The sequence below is a fragment of the Protopterus annectens genome, chromosome 9.part0 (assembly GCF_019279795.1).
Source record: "Protopterus annectens isolate FY-2018-M chromosome 9.part0, PAN1.0, whole genome shotgun sequence".
NCBI lineage: Eukaryota > Metazoa > Chordata > Ceratodontiformes > Protopteridae > Protopterus > Protopterus annectens.
In genome coordinates, this window is record NC_056743.1 from 820,663,021 (window position 1) to 820,679,048 (window position 16,028).

The following is a 16,028-nucleotide window of genomic DNA, read 5'->3' on the forward strand; positions in this document are numbered from 1 at the left end:
CTGAGCAGGGCTTGGAAGGTTCAAGTCACTGTGACATTTTTCCATAGGGGGTGTCTTACTACTTACAGCTTTGGAAATGGGAGCCCCCCACTGCTTACGCCTGCGAGTACCTTTAGACTGTAGCCTAGGACGTCTGCTGTTCCTGGGTCTGGACTGAAGGCCTGGATGAGACAGAAAAGGACCAATTCTTAGAAGGCCAATGCCTACTAAACCTGGGAGGCTGTACTTGTAGGAAATCTTTAACAATTTGCATAGATTTAGCTTTTTCCTCCATCTTTTTAAGGCCTTCTTCTGCTTTGCTACCAAAAAGGTAGTCTTGGTTTAAGGGAACATCCAGTAATTTAGCTTTAACATGATCTGGCAAATTTTGCTCCTTAAGCCAAGAATGCCTTCTAAGAACAGACCCAGTGACAGCAGCCTTGCAAGCTGCTTCTAAAGAGTCAAAATCACATTGCAAAGTATGTTTACCAACGTGTTCAGCAGAGTGCATTATATCCTGTAAATCTTTATTTCCAGCACAGTTAGGAATCAACATCAATTTCTGTTTAAGGAGTCCCATAATATGCTGCTGATACTTTAACATATGAAACTGGCAGTTTAAGGCCCTAATGGCCAAAGTAGCAGAAGTGTATACCTTCTTACCCAATATGTCCAAGGCCCTGGAATCTCTATCAGAGGGGGTAGGGTTTTTGGCAGTAGTAACCTTAATGCCTTTAGGTCCTTGGGAAAACTGTCTCTGGGTCCGCAGTAGGATTCTTGAAGAGGAACTTGCGAGAGTCAGGTACACTAATACCAGTCAGGTTTCCTGGGAGCTGGCCGTAAAGTGTCAGGGCCAGGCTAGATTCCAGGAAGGCATCATCTACAATGTCTAGAACAGGAGGGATAGCTAAAGGCCTGTGTTGAGGAAGGAGTAAGAATTCCCTAAGCCTCTTTTTGGAGTCAGAGTAATCCTGGCTTTCCCAGCGGAAATGCTCCCTAAGAGTGTGCAAGGTTTCACCAAAAGAAAAATCGTCTGGAGGGGAAGCAGAGGGAATGGAGTCCTCTGCATCAGAATCCTCATAGGTAGACAAGGGCAAATCCTGGTAATCAGAAAAAACAGAAATTTCAGAATCCTGATCAGAAGAATCAGAAGGAAAATCAATTTTAGGTCTCTTAGAGGGTGAAGCCTGGCGTCCCCTAATTTAAGTAATAAAGTCTTCAGCCATTCTTATCATTTGTTTTTTAGGCATATGGGCCTGACCATGCAGTTTGGACGTTGGTTTTCTAGGCGTGGGTTGAGTTTTAGGCCTTGAAGAAGAAGATGGAATCGCATTGAAATGCAAGTCAGTAGGCCTGAATAGACCCTCAGAAGCCGGTGCCAGCACAGTGGCTCCGGACCCATCCAGGGTAGAGACATCCACAGGTTACATGGTCAAAGAAACATCTCGCAGCATACCGGACTCCGAATGCATCTCAGTAGAGGCCTGCGAATCTGAAGTAGCGGGTATCAGAGGCTGCAAAAGCACCTCAATGAGTACCGGCGAACTGGCAACTAGCTTAACAGAAGCGTCGTCGGCAGCTTTGGACCTATGTGGTCTGTCTCTGTCTTTATCTTTACGTTTTTTGGAATGTCGGTAGTCGGATGGCTTACCAAAGCCATTTATGGATAGTTAAACAGAGTACCAAAATAATTTGCAGCAAAAATAAACAGGCGACGAATAGATCAAGGATTGAATAAGGCTCAAAACAGACAGCTACGGACATCGTGGTCTGGGCCTAAGCAAGGAATGCAGTACGAATGAAAATCTTTGAGGTATTTGCTTTCCACAGGTAATGCAATTATTAACTTTTACTGACATCGGTTTAGATCAAGAAAAAGGATCCCCAACGGGATACTTAGCTTTTCTGAAGACTTCGGTTCGGAAACAAACGAAAATTTCAGGAGTCGGCCAACCGGCACTTGCGAACTGCTTCTGCATCGGGCACCACGCGGCAAGAAAGACTGATGTAATGGCATCAGCTAAATGTTTTATACCTCTGACGTCATAGAAGAAGGGACAGCATCCGATGCAGGGATCCAAGACTTTGAAATTCAGGCCGGCTGAGGGCTACCTGCAGGCAGATAACCCAAGTGTAAATGACTGCAACAGTGAAACACGAAGAACATCTGCATTCTTGGCCTTGGACAGTGCTGTTTTTAACCTGTGCAGCAGTAATACCGGGTGCCTGGCAATCTACTGGTATTGTGATTGGTCCTATTGGGGGGGGGGGGTAAAGTTGGCACTGAATCTGTAGGCCAGTATATTGGCAATATCTGTTGGCTCGGTATAGGAGGTACCACTGTGCAGTAGCTCAGAGCAAATCTAGGCATTGTCGTGGAGGTCCTTCAAATAACTATAGAAGGCCTTGTGGTTGTCTTTACTATCTGCTGCAATTCTGTTTTCATAGCTAGCTTTAGAGGATTTGATGAGGGATCTCAACTTTTTGTTGAGGCTGATAAGGGAGTTTTTCCAGTCTTGAGACTTCACCTTATTCAGCATCAGTTTCCTCCTTCTGTTGTAGAGTTTGTTTATGGCAGGGGACCACCAGATTGGCTTCCATTTTTTGGAGGAGAGTGTCTTGGTTCTACTGAGTATGGCAAGATCCATGCATATGTGTACGTGTTCGTACAGTGCACTGGTGTATGACTCGGCAGTCATGCAACTATTCTCCATTTGCATGGGTGCCATGAAGTTAGCCACCTCTATTTTTAGGAGACCAAAGTTAGCCACACAAACAAGCTGTCACACATTCAAGTATTCCAAACTAAGTTGCTCCATACAAATCACAAAGCCCAAAAAATAATTCCAAAAATACCTGGTTCATCATTGCCAGTGTCACTGTAAAAATAACATTTCACCCACTGCACCATTCATTTCATCTGAACTGGCCATAATTCTGCAGAACATGCCTGATTTTCTCATAGTTTTGACTTCTGCCCCATAAAAATAAAATTCTGGTAATTTGCTAGCAAATTCCAAAGTAACCACTGCAGTCAGCCAGTAAATCCAGGCATTACAACTTTATACTTCTAATAAATAAAAAAAATAAATAAATAAAAAAAATACAACAAAACTCTTCTGGGTGACTTTGCTGCTACATTTGAACTTTACAAGGCCTTTAGTCACTGACCTTGCAATGTTCAAGTTTAATACAAGTTGACTTAAGTCAAATGGAGCACTGCTCCCTGGTGGGGTTCAGGCATGTAGCTCGCAAGACATTTCCCTGCAAGCTACATCACCGAAACCAATTGGCTGCAGCAGCAATTTGCCATGGAGCAATACGGCTGAAAAGCATAGCTGTTGCAGCTGTACACTATGCAAAGTAATTCTACATCTGGTGGTGATCCTTACAGACAGCTGCCTGGTCGTATTCTAGCAGGGACGGTTGTACTAGATGTGTACCACATTCTGTATTTTCATGTAAGGAATGCATTTATTGTATTATTTATTTATTTTATTGTATTATTTATTTATTTTATTGTCAGACGTCTGACAATAAAATAAATAAATAATACAATAAATGCATCCCTTACATGAAAATACAGAACATGGTACACATCTAGTACAGCCGTCCCTGCTAGAATACGGCCGGGCAGCTGTCTGTAGGGATCGCCACCAGTTGTAGAATTACTTTGCAGAGTGTACAGCTGCAGCGGCTATGCTTTTCAGCCGTATTGCTCTACGGCAAATTGCTGCTGCAGCCAATTGGTTTCGACGATGTAGCTTGCAGGGAAATGTCTTGCGAGCTACACGCCGGAACCCCCCTGGAGTGCATGCTGTGCAATAGGCACAGTTCCTTTCAGGAGGGGTATTTTACTTCTTTAATTTTTAGAGCAAAAAAAACATTGCTCTTAGAAAAATAATAATTAAAGAAATAAATAAGGAAAGAATTTTCCTACAAGAATGGCACCCTAGGTGGCTGCCTATTTGCACTATGCTTAAATCCGGCCCAGATTCTTGCAATACTTGTGTTTGCTATATTAGATTTGGCTACAGGAAAAGTCCAATCACTCAAGTATGAGGATGACTACTCAGTGTGTTTAGATTTTTATGGTACTTTTTCATTTTGTTAGCTTTCATCAGAAGTAGCATTTGGTGGTGTGATTTCAGTTATACTGATTCAATGACATCAGTTTAGGTACATCTGGATTCAGTTTTCTCTTGGGAATCCAGACATAACATTCAGTACATCTGTTACTATATAATGCAATGACAAGAGTGTTTTAGTATTTGAGGAGGTAGGCACCAGAAAAGACTATGGCAGAAAGTTCCTTCTACGATCTCTGAGAAAAAAAAATGTCATCAGTAAGCAGGTTAAGACAAACAAGGACTTTTACCTCTCAGTTTTCCAAGCTTCAAGACGTAAGCTTCTTCCAAGTGCTGGTGCTTCTGGTACAGCTGTAGTCATACTGAGCTCCTTTTTATTCTGTATTTCTGGAGGAATCCTTGGTCGTCGGAACAACAAACTGGTGTCCTCCTGTGGTGGACTTCGGTCTGATTTAAAAAATTCTGTAACAACTGAAAGGAAAAGCAAGTAGAATTTTACAGCACCTCCTTTTCATTTTTATAAACAAAAGACTAAAGATTTACTTTACAGTCATGCAAGCATTGATCATATAATAAGTATGTTCTTCTTAACATGTAAATGGATCTTGAAGAGGCCCTTCCTCTCTGACAAGCCTTATGTTTTTGTTTTTCCTCTCCTTCAATGAGAATTTGGCATCTTTTTCAAGAATTATTTCACTTACAAACATAAGCGTTCCTGTTAATACACATACTGTGAAATTACACATCAACCACAGAAGCATGTCCTCCCTGGCACATGTCACTTCATCAACGCCACCAGCAAGTACCCACCCATAAATCAATAAAAATAAAGATAGGACAACCTAGCTAGTAACAATCAATATACAAGAAAGTACAGTTGTGTCTAATTACCATAAACATAGATGTTCAACTGCATTCACTGTTGTCGTAATCACACCTTGGAAGTTCTTGCTGTGGAAGTCCCAGGCCAGCCTGAACACTACAGTAGTCCAAGAGGAATATTCTGCAAGGGTCTCTCGGTGCACTGATAGTTTTAACACCTCTGCAGTAGTGTGGGAGGAGGGGACTGTCAATTCCTGTTGAACTACAAAAGAAAACACTGAACAAAGGCCTGCAATTTAGCTACTTTTTCTGGCTGTAGCTGGATAACTTCAAAGTACATTGCAAAACAAGGTCTGAGCCAAAGATAAATGAGGGAAATTAGAGACAGAAAATAATCGGTCCTTTTACAGAAGGCAAAGAAGATAAACAGTGACTCTCACAAAGCCCATTATATGTCAATGGCATGGGAATTCAGAGTTACTTCCATGTGTCTGGTAGGAGTCATACAAAGCATTATACGAAAGAGAAAGGGCTGAGGGAGAGAACAGGATCACATTGATACATCAAGCCCTATCTGTAGCCATGTTCTGGAAACAGGCTAAAATTACAAATAAAGCACTTAGAGTGATTTTGAGGTGTTAAAATAGGTCAGGAAATAGAGTGAAAAAAAGATTTTTAGTTCTAGGGTGGAGTTTTCCTTTAAGGATGCATCTTTCATGGAATAAACACAGAATATGCAATCAAAAAGCCATCTGGATAAAGTTACTTTGGAAACTGGTTTCCCAAGCTTAGCTCTAAAGAATGACACGATGTTGGTCTGACTTCCTGATATGACTGGTCCTGTCCAAACAGAATCTCAACTGACAATAGAAGTCAGGGCAATGACGTATACATTTGTCCTTATTATGGAAGCTTGGGAAGAAGATTGGCAATTAAATCAATTGGTCGAGACTATACTCAGTGGCCACCTTAGGTAAGAAGGGTGGATTAGCCTGCAATGAAACCCTGTCTTTGCGAAAAATGAGGTAGGCAGGAAACAGGATAAGGTCTGCAGTTCAGAACCTCACCTAGCTGAAGTTAATGCAATTAAAAAAAGTATTTTATATGACAGAAACAAAATCACCAGTAGCAGCTAGCTTGGAAGACGCCCTGGTCAAGACTTGAAGGAGGAGAAGAATGTTCCAAGGAGGAATTGGATCCCTTAGTGGAGGGTCTGAGCAGTAAAAAAAAAAAATTTCAAAGGCTTTGGACAGTCTTAAAGACGTGACTGGCAGATGGTCTTGACCCAGATGAACATTTGAAAGATTGCATCTAATAGGGCAAAAAATGAATCAGAGCACTTTGAAATGGCCCAAAAGGTAAACATTTTGCACTTGTTCCCATGAACCTTTCTGGCAGAAGGCTTCTGGAAAGAAGTGATAATATGCAGAACTCTTTCAGAAAGCTTAGTATCTCTGGCTATCATTGGAAGTGGAGGAATCAAGTGGTCAACCTGAGGAATTTCAGATTTGGGAGAGTGAGCCAGATGGTGGAATATCCCATTTGGAATAGGATCCTCAATCCAGGGAAGGTGCAACAGGTCACAGGAAGGGGAACAATGTAGTTATGAGAATTATAGTTGCTATGTATTGAGTGACTTTTGCAGAAACTTGATTATCAAGGACACTGGCAGGCAAGCATAAAGGAGACCTGGGGGCCTCGTTGACTGTCCTTTGGGTGGGATCAGGGCAAAAAAGCTTCTGCAAGGGGGGCACAAACATATCATAGCATGTCTGGTTTTAGCATATGGCCCTAGTGGCTGAAAATCTGTGCAGTCACTATCAAACAGAGACCATTCCATTCTGGATAGTGAATACACCTTTGGGTAAGTAGTTGTGAACAGCCTACGACACTATCCTATCTCCAAATCACTGAAGTGGTAATGGGCCTCTCACTAGGAACAGGTACCTTGAGCAGTCTTTTTGGTAATGCCCCCTAACCCCAAGAGGGAAGCATCCATGATCACCATGGCAGTGGGCTGGGAAAGAATAAAAGTGTGTCCTGCAGTGACACAGTCCAATGTCAACCATCATTAAATGTGTCTATGACAAATGCTGGTGAGACAAACAGGAAAGTTCATTGAGTGAGATGTGACAGACCACTGGACTGAGTCCACTGAAAAAGTCTCAAAGAATCTGGCAAGAGGAATAAGACAGACTGCAGCAGCCATCAGACCTAGAAGTTGAAGAACCAAGTAAGCTGGTGGACTCTGAAGCAGAAGAATTAGATTGGCCTGAAGCCACAGGGATAACAATCTGGAAGGAGGACATTTATCAATTTGAATGGTAGTGTCCAAACAGCAACTGATAAAATCTAGAGCTTGGGCAGGTTCCAGATTGCATTTGTCAAAATTACTTTAATGCCCAAGAATAGGGAGTCTCCTGCCTGAACCAATAATGCCCCTGAAGTCACCATAAGGATCCAATCATCTAGGTACAAAAAGACTCAAGAGTCCCTGAAGCCTAAACAAAGTTAATGCCACTGCCATGCATTTGATGAACACTTGAGGAGCTGTGGTGAGACCAAAGGACAATGCTTGAAATTGGTAATGATTGGCTCCCAGTCTGAAGTGCAAGAGCCTCCTGGAATGCATTGCTATATGTATGTGGTAGAAAGCATCTTTGAGGTTCATCAAGCACATACAATCATCCTTCCTTAGTAGAAGTAGAATGGATTACACTTTCACTATATGGAACTTGGTCTGTTTGACAAACATGTTTAATTTGTTTAGGTCCAAAATGAGCCTGAGTTCCTTGTTTTTTTTTCGGCACCAAAAAGAACCTTAAATAGACTCTAGATCCTTTCTGGTCTGGTGAGACTTCATGAATGACTGGTTTTATGAACATCTTTTGAACCTCTGCTGCTGGTTTACTTCATTAGTGGGCTGGTACATCTAGAAAGTAGTTTTGCTCTCAAACTTGGGGTAAACTGAAAAGGAATGTATAGCCTCTGTAAAGGATGCTGAACACCCAGGCATCCAAAATGATGGTCTCCCAAGCTTGGGAAGTGGAGATATGGATAATACGATGGCCAAATCAGTCTGCAAGGCCCTTTGAGACTCGAGTGAAGGTTGAGATGCCACCAACTTAATAGCTTTGTTGATTCTTTCTGAAGCCTAGTCAGGTGTGCTAAATAATTCACTACATGTATACAGGAGAGCAAAAGTGACTGAAGCATAAATGTGCTTCCCAAATCAGTCCATCACCTGTGATATTCTATTTGAAGGATGAATCAATGCACTCTCTTCAGTGACTTTTTTCTTTGTGGCTGCAGTGACCACAATGGCGCTGACTGCAGGACCCTTGGTCCAAAAAGGACCAATCCTTCAGTCAGACCAAAAACTACCAGGCTTGCATGGTACTGGCTCAACCACATCGGGCTCCCTCCATGCACTCCAGGAAATAAGGTTGAAGAGAGTCTCTGGAGAGGGTATTACTCAATATGTGGAAGGTTCCACACCAAGGTCTCAAGAAAGAAGAACTCCTCAGGGGAAGAAGTTTTGACAGTCCAACCCCCTTGTTGTCTCATCAATACAAGGAGGTTGACAAAGGAGTCATGGTGGGGGGGGTATTATGGGATCCTTCTCCTTCGAGGTCAGAATTCTCAGTAAAGGATCTTACAGGGGAATCTAAGTGTTACCTTTGGCAAAGACTATTATGCACCTCCTGGGGGGGGGGGACAAAGGCAATAGCAAAACTCAGGGTCCAGGGCTGCTCAAAACCTTTTGGTGTGGGCTGTTCATGGGCAAGTTCATGCAAAGCCAAAGCCTCAGGAAGACGTGAAGATGGACCAGACAGGACATGATGACACCATCTCCAAATGGCACAAAATCTCCTCTGTGATGTCAAACAGAAAAGATGAGGCCAGGAGACTAGGAAAGGACCCCCCCCAATCACCCTGCATACTTGGGAGAGATCCCTGTGACAAACTGAAATGCTGCCAGCCCAGCTAGCTGGAATTTGTAAATAATTCTATGTCATTTGTGGATATTGATATGATTTATATATAACTATATGTTATGTGCATATTAAAAAAGATGTTATGTACTCACCATAACGTTCCATCTGAATTGTTGTTCATTTGTCTTCAACCTGTGGGTTAAGCACCGACAACGGTGCTGATCCGGCCATATCCAAGCTATGGTGCCGAAACTGTGCTCCTCCCCTACCCATAATGCCCCTCTATCCCTCACTACCTCAAATCGAGTTTGCCTTACAGTTTCCTGACATACCATAGAAAGCCACGTTGACAGCCAATAACCTCTTGAAGAGGAGGTCATAGAGAGAAAAATGGTAGGCATCCTCTGCCAGGCCAAAGTGCTCATGTTAAGAGGGAAGGAAGGTTGAAGACAAATGAAGAACAATTCAGATGGAATGTTATGGTGATTACATAACTTATTTATCCGACATTGTTGTCTTCATTTGATCTTCAACCTGTGGGACAGAGTCCCCAGCTATTTGAATCCTGGGGGGCCCCTAAGGGAGCATGTTTCGGAGCACAGCAGAACCAAAGGAAGCTCTGTTCCTAGACAAAATATCCAATTTGTAATGGGATATGAAGGTGTGAGACCTAGCCCATGTAACTGCAGCGCATATCTCATCAACTGGTACTCTAGAAGAAAAGGCTGATGAAGTAGACACAACCCTGGTAGAATGTGGCTTTACTGCAGAAGGAAGAAAAACACCATACATGTCATAAATATACATAATACATTTCGCAATCCAGTTGGCAATAATTACTTTGGAAACAAGAGATCCCAATCAGGGCTTAGAATATGATACAAACAGCTGACTGGACTTTCTGAAATATTTGGTTCTATCTAGACAGAAACGGAGCTGCCTACGTACATCAAGCATGTGTAATTGATATTCCTCTGTTTTGAAACTCTGGGAAGAATACAGGAAGATGGATGACCTGATCAATATTCATCTATGAAGCGACCTTGGGCATGAAGGAAGGGTTCGTCCTAAGAGAAACATGATCTTTTTGAAATATAAGGTATGAAGGTTGAATGCAAAGAGCTTGTAATTCAGAAACCCGCTTAGATGAAGTAAGAGCTACCAACAAAGCCATTTTCCATGACAGGAACTGTAGATCCACTTTTGCAGAGCGCTCAAAGGGAGATGACACCAGCACTTGTAGTACAAAGGTTCGGTCCCAAAGAGGGGTCAGGTCCTTAACTTGAGGTCGTAAAAGAAATGTTCCTTTCAAAAAAGCTTTGTACAATCTAAAAGCGGCCAAAGAAGAATCCTTTAGTCCAACATGATAATGGGATAAGGCAGTCAGTCGGACTTTAACTGTAGAGAAACTGGCACCTTGGTTGAAGATAGAAGCCAGAAAGTCTAAAACCGAAGGTACAGAATCAGTAAAAGGATTCACCAAATTGTGGGATGCCCAAATGGGAAACCTTGTCCATTTGCTAGCATTAATCATCATGGCAGACGACTTGTGAGTGGAAAGCAACATGTGCTTCATAGGAGATGAAGGCCCGGGAACTCTAGCCATCACTGGAACTGCAGAAGCCAAGCTGTGAGCTTCAGGCTTTTCAGATCCGAATGATAATCGCCTTCCGGATTGGAAATCAAATCTAGACATTGATCCAGAATCCAAGGAGGACTGACACTGAGAGCAAAGGAGAGGAAACCAAACTTGACAAGGCCAGAAGGGGGCAATAAGGATCACCCAGCACCTCAACCTCTGTGCCTTCTGAAGGAATTTCGACATAAGAAGAAGGGGAGGGTAAGTGTACAACAGACTGGGGGGCCAAGCATGAACTAGAGCCTCTCTGGGAATCCCTCCTCTGGGGGGGGGGGGGTCAGGGTGAAATTCACTGCACTTGGCATTGGAAGGTGAGGCGAAAAGATCGCAGCACGGTTGACCACATTTCTGGAAGCTCGTGTCCACCACTGACGGTTTCAGAGACCACTCATGAGGAGACAAAATGATCCTGCTGAGTTTGTCCGCTAGAATGTTGGAACTCTCTGGAATAAGCATTGCAATAAGAAGGCGGCCGATGGAAATTGCCCATTTCTACAATCTCATGGACTCTCGATGGAGGGGATAAAATCTGGCTCCTCTCTGTTTGTTGATATACTAGACCACTGCCATGTTGTCTATCTGTATAGCAACCATTCCTTGGTAGAGAAATTAATGCTGTGCCCGCAATGCCAGAAGCACTGCCCTCATCACCAGAATGTTGATGTGTAAGTTGGTCTCCAACACTGACCAAAGAGCACTCTAATGAATTCCAGGGAATGGAGAGGCTCCAATTTTGATTTGGGAAAATTTATCATGATGTCCAAGGTGGAGGTTGACTGAAGAAACTGGTCCCTAGCCTGAAGAAGCTAATGCTTGGTGGGTGCAGCTAGAAGTCAGCTGTCCAGGTAGGGGAAGATCTCTATCCCCTGCAGCCTGAGATGCGCTGTGAGTACTGTTACCACCTTGCTGAACATCATGGGGGATGTGGGGAGGCCAAAGGAGAGTAGCCTGAACTGATAATGCCTGGCTCCTGACTGGAAGCATAGGAACCTCCTGTGGTGCTTGTCATCTTTATTTAGAAATACGCATCCTGGAAGTCCACCGAACACATCCAGTAGTCCTTCTGAAGTTAGGGAATGACAGACTGAAAAGTAACCATCTGGAACTTCATCTAGGAGACAACCTTGTTCAGGCGGGTCAAATCCAAGACTGGTCTGTGTCCCTCCCATCTTTTTGGGCACCAAAAAGAACCTTGAGTAGATGCCTGATCAGAATATCTCTGGGGGGACAGGTTGGATAACTTGCTTGTTGAGCAGCTGTGGTACGAATGTGATACGAAAGAGGGGTACATTGAGCGAGTCTGATTATTCATCTGTTGCCTCACTATATCTCAACATTCTCTATTTTAGTTATTCTTCCTTGACATATGAAGTAATGCTATATTCTTGAACTGTCAGCAGGCATGAGAAATGATGCTGTGTTCCAGAACAGTTTAGTGATTTTCAGTAAAGTCACGACATTTGATTATGAAATATGTCTTATATGTGTATGTGTGCTGGGATATTCCAGTACAGTACAGTACTAAAACATGCAAAGTCATTGGAATATTCCAATGTAACACTTGAAACTTGCAAAATCATTGTATTTGGCAGGAATTGTTGTTCCTTCTGGGGTGGATGGCCAACACCACAGAATGATCTAGCAAGATCCAGCCTACACTGGGAAAGTACTGATTCTCATGACTTGTGGTAAACAATTTGGTTATATATAGTTGGGGCTCCCTGCACTAAGGCAGAAGCCTCACCTGTGAAGTGGACGCACTGCCCAGGATTGTTTTCCCGATGAAGACTCCTGCCTGACTGCAACGGGGCTTCCCAGTCAAGACTGAAGACAGGATGCAGCTTTCTCTATCGATGATGTTTACCTTTTTCTTTAAATGTATTGTCTATTTTCATATTTTAGTTAGAGTTTATTTAGTTTTCTGTTTTAGTGCGATTTAATGTTCAATTACAGATTTTATTTAGTTTTCCGTTTAGTGGCAGAAATAAAGTTTGTTACTAAATAATTTCTTTAGTGTAAAGTGAATTATTTCGAATCCTGCTCATTAGGCAATACAGCATATTGGAAATTTTGAGTTTGGCTGCCTCCCTGTGAGCGGGTGGGACATCCGAGAGAAACTTTCGGGACTTTGGGAGGTGAAGAAAGGGTATTGAATAATCCCTGGATATTATTCTCAGCACCTATCGATCTGACGTGATGGTATTCCAGGCTGATGGGTGTAGAGAAAAGTGACCCCCAACTGCCTCCTGGGTGGGGCAGCCAGGCAACACTTCAGGGTCACTGGAAGGGCCTGTCCGGGTGAGAGTCCCAAGATCCTTGGTCCCGCTATGCCCTTCTGCCTCTACAATGGCATCTAAATGAATCATGCCCCGATCCACTTCTAGGGTGAAGTGTCTGCTGGTGCATCTTGACAAAAAGCCCTGGACTTCCGGAACCACAGCTTTTGACTACCTGGGACACCTGGAGTAGGATCGCTGAGGAGTAGAAAAGTGGATTCCGACAGCAGACACGGTCTTACCTTCCTTCTCACACTGGGCTAAAGTATCTTTCACAGATGGACCGAACAGGATGGATCCATCAAAGGGGATGACCATGAAGGATGCCTTGAAGGGCTCAGAGAAATCGCAAAGTCACCTCCAGGCGTAATGCCTAGTAGCAATGCCTGAAACGGCTGCTCTAGATGCACCTTCCATGGCATAGGAGAGGAAAGTACAGTTGTGTACTTACCATAAATGTAGATGTTCGAGTGTATTCACTGTTGCAGTCATTACAATTGGGTTATCCTGCTGGCAGGCTACCCGCAGTCGGCCTGAATTCCAAAGTCTAGGTCCGGCATCGGTTGCTGTCGCCTCCTCCCTGACATCAGTGCACCAGGGGTATAAAAGATGCAGCCGACGCCATTTTCTTCAGTTTTTCTTGCCCCAGATGTCAGGTGCCCCCAAAAGGATAGGCTAAAAATATGTCAATAAAGCATGTATGCACCAAGGTAAATTTTTCCTTCATCTATAAGCAAATACACCACATAGGTTGTATAGAATAGAGAAGTACAGATAAGTTCCAGCAAAGATAAGGGGGATGGTGGGAGGGTAACCTGGACTGCAACAGTGAATACACTCAAACATCTACATTTATGGTAAGTACAAGACTGTACTATGTTCGTGTTTCACTGTTGCAGTCATTACAATTGCGTTGAATCCCAAAGCCAAGGTTGGGAGGCTGGAGCTAAAAAGGATTAGGAGCAGCTATGAGGCCCTGCAGAACTGAAGTGGCAAAACCTGCCCTGGATTTAGAGTAGCGTGGTAAGTGATAGTGCTTTGTAAAAGTGTGCACTGAACTCCAGGTTGCAGCCTCTAAAATGTCTTTGGTTGGTAACCCCTCTAAGGAAGGCTGCTGAAGTGGCTGCTGCTCTGGTTGAATGTGGCCTAATGCCCTTAGGCACTGATATGCCATGTTGTGAATAGCAGAAATGAATGCAGTAGCCTATCCACTTTGAAATAGTTTGCTTTAAGATAGCCTTTCCTTGTGATCCTGCAGCATATGCCACTAGTAATTGCTCAGTCTTTCTGAAAGCTTTGGTTCTGTCCAAGTAAAAGCGCAGCTGTCTGTGTATGTCCAAAGAATGTAGAAGTTTCTCACCCTTATTCTGTGGGTTTGGGTAAAAGGTAGGCAAATGAATAGTTTGGTTAAGGGCTACACTGGACACTACCTTAGGCATAAATGTCGGGTTTGTCCTTAGAGAAACCCTATCTGGATGGAAAATTATAAAAGGTTCCACAGCCATGAGTGCCTGTAGCTCTGAGACTCGTCTTGCAGAGGTTATTGTTAGGAGCAGAGCTGTTTTCCATGATAAAAATTTTATATCAGTTGTAGTGGCTAGCTCAAAAGGAGGCAGGGTGAGTTTTTCCAAGACGTAATTGAGGTCGCATGCAGGTATTGGTGATCTCCTTGGAGGCCTTAAGTTTTTGGCTCCTCTGAGGTACTGCCTTAATAAAGGATGAGAAAAAATAGGCGGCTCTGTATTGTAATGAGCTGAAATGGCTGAGGCATGAATCTTAATTGATGAAAAGGAAAGGTCTTTGTCCAGCATCTCAGTTAAATATTGCAAAATCTGAGGAATATTTGGTACAGTCGTGTCAATCCCTTGTGCCTGGTTCCAAGCACAGAATCTCTTCCATTTTTCAGCATAAGGTTTTCTGGTACTAGGACTCCTGGCCTCCAAAAAACATCCAACAGCGCTTTAGAGAGACGTGCGTTTTGAATGACTACATTATGCACCATGCTGCCAGATTTAAGGTCTTGAGTTGGCTGTGCAGGATCTGATTGTTGTGTTGGGACAGTAAGTGAGGAATCTGAGGTAATGTGTTGGGACAGTAAGTGAGGAATCTGAGGTAATGTCCAGGCTGGGTACTGAGACAAGTTCCTTAGGATTGGGTACCAGTGCTGGCAGGGCAAGTCTGGGGCAATCAGTATCATTTTTGGCTTCTCTTCTCTGACTTTTAGGAGTACCTTGGGGAGGAGAGGCAGTGGAGGAAAGACATATACTGTTAAGTTTTTCCAGCTGAAAGATAGAGCATCCACTTTCCATGCTTGCTTGTGAGAAGTCCTTGTGCAGAATCTCTGTAGTTGGCAGTTGTAATGGGAGGTAAATAGATCTATATCCGGGCATCCCCAATTCCTTGTTATCATGCTGAAGACTTGTGGATCCAATTTCCACTCGTGGGGATCTGAGAGGTTTCTGCTTAGTTCATCTGCCAGAGTATTTATCTTTCCTGGCAGGAATTGTGCTTGCAGATGTACGTGGTACGTCAATGCTGTGTCCCACAGAGTCGTGGCTAGTCTGTATAGGGGGTAGGAATGATTGCCACCCTGCTTGTTTATGTACCACATGACTGTAGTATTGTCCATCTTTATCAGTAGTTGTCCCGGCCCCAAAACTTGGACCGAACCACAAAAGGAGGGGGAGTATCAATATTCGTCAAAGATACCCACACCTCCAGGTTGGTGGCACAGCACGAAGCATCAGAGACTATCCATGTGCAACTACCAGTGGGTAAAACTGCCTTCCAGTTTATAGCCTGCTACAGACCACCCTCCCAAACCCAGGAACCCCACTCGGCCTTCCTGAGAACACTGGAAAATATGAAGGTCTCTCCAAACACCATTATATTGGGCGACTTCAACTACCCAAACATAGACTGGGAGCATTACTCTAGCTCCAACACCCTAGCCCAAAGGTTCCTAGAATTTATAAACTCAAATGCTATGGAACAACTTGTTACCACTCCCACAAGAGGGGAAAACATACTGGACCTGATCATCACCAACATGGGGACTCTATGCTCCAGACCAGAAGTGTTTCCCTGATTGGTAAGATCACACCATAAACTAATCTCACTGGATATTCACATCCCGACTCCACCCCCTGCCCTGAAAACCACTGTGAAAAACTTCTCTAATGCAAATTTCACACTCCTCAAAACTGAGGTGGAATCCTTCAAAGCCCCCGGACCTGTGGAAAATACAGCTTAGACTGCAGAATCCTTTATAAATGCATTCTATGGA

The 16,028-nt window shown here is 43.5% G+C and overlaps 1 protein-coding gene across 1 annotated transcript in view; it reads right to left on the reverse strand.

The window, feature by feature from the left end:
• LOC122811561 (sentrin-specific protease 1-like) overlaps window positions 1-16,028 on the reverse strand; it is a gene marked incomplete in the record, with an annotated part of 1,729,916 nt that overhangs the window by 1,441,471 nt on the left and 272,417 nt on the right. Inside the window, 1 exon segment of the mRNA XM_044083479.1 lies at window positions 4,358-4,538. Coding sequence (XP_043939414.1) covers window positions 4,358-4,538 — 181 coding nt within the window.